Below are 2,658 nucleotides of genomic sequence, written 5' to 3' on the forward strand. Positions count from 1 at the left end.
GAGAGAGAGAGAGAGAGAGAGAGAGAGAGAGAGAGAGAGAGAGAGAAAGAGAGAGAAAGAGAGAGAGAGAGAAACAGAGAGATGGGCAGAGCGAGAATCAAGAGAGACAAACAGAGAGACAGATAGAGAGACAGAGAGAGGCAGAAACTGAGAGCGAGCAGGAGTGCGGGAAATAACATGTACAAATTCTCAGTACTTCGTTAGCGCGAACTGACCAAAGACTGGGAAACAGTTTTAAACACGGAGGAGTGATAAACAACGTTCTTCCACAGACAAACCGATCGACATGTACACAAATACACAAGATACAAATGGATGGGCAGACAAATTTATTATATGGACAGAAACACAAATCACCGTTTCCGTGAAACTATACTCGTACACACAGAAAAACAAACAAACACAAACAAGAAAAATACAGACACCGCAGGTTCGCATCACTGGAATTACATTGGCCAGTGTGATCTTCAGAAATGCATCGACTCGACAGAACAAGGGCGAATACTCACGTTTGTCTCTGTCATCACGTACAAGTTCTCTTCCTTGGCGTCAAATCTCATATCCGGCAAAATCCGTTGACCTTTGAAGACCGCGACCTCTGAGTACTCCACAGCCCGGTTGCCTGTGGCCAAAACAAGCTGAGGGGGGAGAGAAACGGTCGAAATTGTTCATGATTTGTCTCCTTTGATTGCGGAAACTAACAGATTGCTTTGATTTACGACGGTTGTCACGGTTACGTCTTCCGTTACGAGTTATTATATTGGCCCTTGTACCTACATATCCAAAACGCTACCATTATTAAGAGGGACTCGTACGTAAATTTTAGAAGACTTGTACAAAAGTTTCCAGAATGTTACTTTTTTTAAAAAGAATTCTTGCCCGTAAATGTCCAGAACGTTACCCTTAAAAAATAATACGCAATGTAAGATTCCACAATGTTGCGATCGGTTTGTGATATACGGGGAGCCCACAGAGGATGGGGTCGGGTCGGGTCGGGTCGGGTCGGGTAGGGGGCGATCGCCACACTCGTCGCCTGAAAACAAACGGGCGCGATCGGCTTATGCCACGAGAGCCGCTTTGCGTCCTCAATGTGGCAAGCAAACCGCCCCGACCAGACCAGACCCGATCCCCCAATGGGCACAGGATATTCGACACCGTTTAAACAACGGTGTACATAATATATATTATACATTTTTTTCACAGTCCTTCCGTGTATAGTTTATCAACGGTTGTGAAAGTTCTTCTTTAAGTGGTTCGGTGGTTGAACTGGTTTTGGTTTTTTCTTGTTTCTGTGAAATATTTTTGCTTCTGTGAATGATTATGTGAATGGTGTAAAGCGCTCAGAGCTTATACTAGTACTATGGGATAGAGCGCTATATAAATACAATCTATTATTATTATTATTATTATTATTATTATTATTATTATTATTATTATTATTACCATTGTTATTATTATTATTATCTTTATCATTATTATTATTATTATTATTATTATTATTATATTATTATTGTTATTATTATCATTATTATTATTATTATCATCATTATTACTTACCTTTTTGATCCTCCCGTCTTCCGTCCCGACAAAAGCTACGGTGAACTCGTTGACCACCGTGACGGCCAAGGACGTGACTCTGAGGCCAGTGAACACACTGACCGGCTCCCTCAGCATGGGCATCATGCCCACGATGTTGGAGAAGCTCTCCAGCTGGTTGGTGTTGCAGAGATACTTGTGCTCGTCCTCGTCATGGGTCGCAACGAGGCCGCTCTGAGGAGGAGGGGGAGAGATATACAGAATGATATTACTTTGAAGATACTTAGATGTGTTGGTGGTGGTGGTAATGGTGGTGGTAGTAATGGTGGTGGCGTTGTTTTTGTTGTTGTTTAGTTTTAGTTTTAGTAAGAGTTTTACTGCACTTGCAACACAAAAAGGTCATATAAGTGCCGAAGAATAGAGGTGTTACAAGAGAGTAACATACTCAAAAAAGAAGGAGGAGAGATAAGGACGATAGAAGTTTGATAGGAAAGAAAGAGCAAAACAGACCAGAGCACCTGCCAACCACCCACAGAACGATATGATACTTAGAGGTGTTGTTGTTGGTGGTGGTCGTGGTGGTGGCGTTGTTGTTGTTGTTTTTTGTTGTTGTTGATGTTGTTGTTGGTGGTGGTGGTGGCGGTGGTGTAGGAGGTAGTGTTGTTGTTGTTGTTGGAGTTATTGTTATTATGTGGTTGCTATTTTGTTGTCGTTGTTGTCGATGTTGTTGTGGACGCTGTCGATTCTGTTTGCTTACTTTTTTGTTTGTTTCCTCTGTTGAATTCTTTCTGTTTTATTTTGGTTTGGGACTATTTTTGGCAGAAAGGGGTGGGGGTGTAATACAATAACGAGTATTATATGACTATCGTCACCAATAATGTTGTCTGTTGGTGAGATTAGCCAAAAGGAACTGGATGCTCACAGAGTAGAAAAAAAAGGAAACGTCATTCAGCTCTACGAAAACAAAACCACAACTGTACTGATAAAATACGGAATGAGCGGCGCGGTAATGGAAATAACAGGCATGGGAAAGTAACGAGACAAATCAAAATGGGACACACACACAGAGAAACAGTTGGTGTTCGTGCGCTAGAAAGAGTGCGGCAGTGTGTGTGTGTGTGT

General features: G+C 41.9%; 1 protein-coding gene across 1 annotated transcript in view; it reads right to left on the reverse strand.

Annotated features, from left to right (window-relative positions):
• The window catches only part of LOC101858408 (plexin A3), a gene marked incomplete at its 5' end in the record, with an annotated part of 65,514 nt that extends 63,744 nt beyond the window's left edge, over positions 1 to 1,770 (reverse strand). Inside the window, 2 exon segments of the mRNA XM_013082876.1 lie at positions 510 to 638; positions 1,558 to 1,770. Coding sequence (XP_012938330.1) covers positions 510 to 638; positions 1,558 to 1,770 — 342 coding nt within the window.
• Positions 1,771 to 2,658: the final 888 nt, after the last annotated feature.

Source organism: Aplysia californica, unplaced genomic scaffold, assembly GCF_000002075.1.
Source record: "Aplysia californica isolate F4 #8 unplaced genomic scaffold, AplCal3.0 scaffold00197, whole genome shotgun sequence".
NCBI lineage: Eukaryota > Metazoa > Mollusca > Gastropoda > Aplysiida > Aplysiidae > Aplysia > Aplysia californica.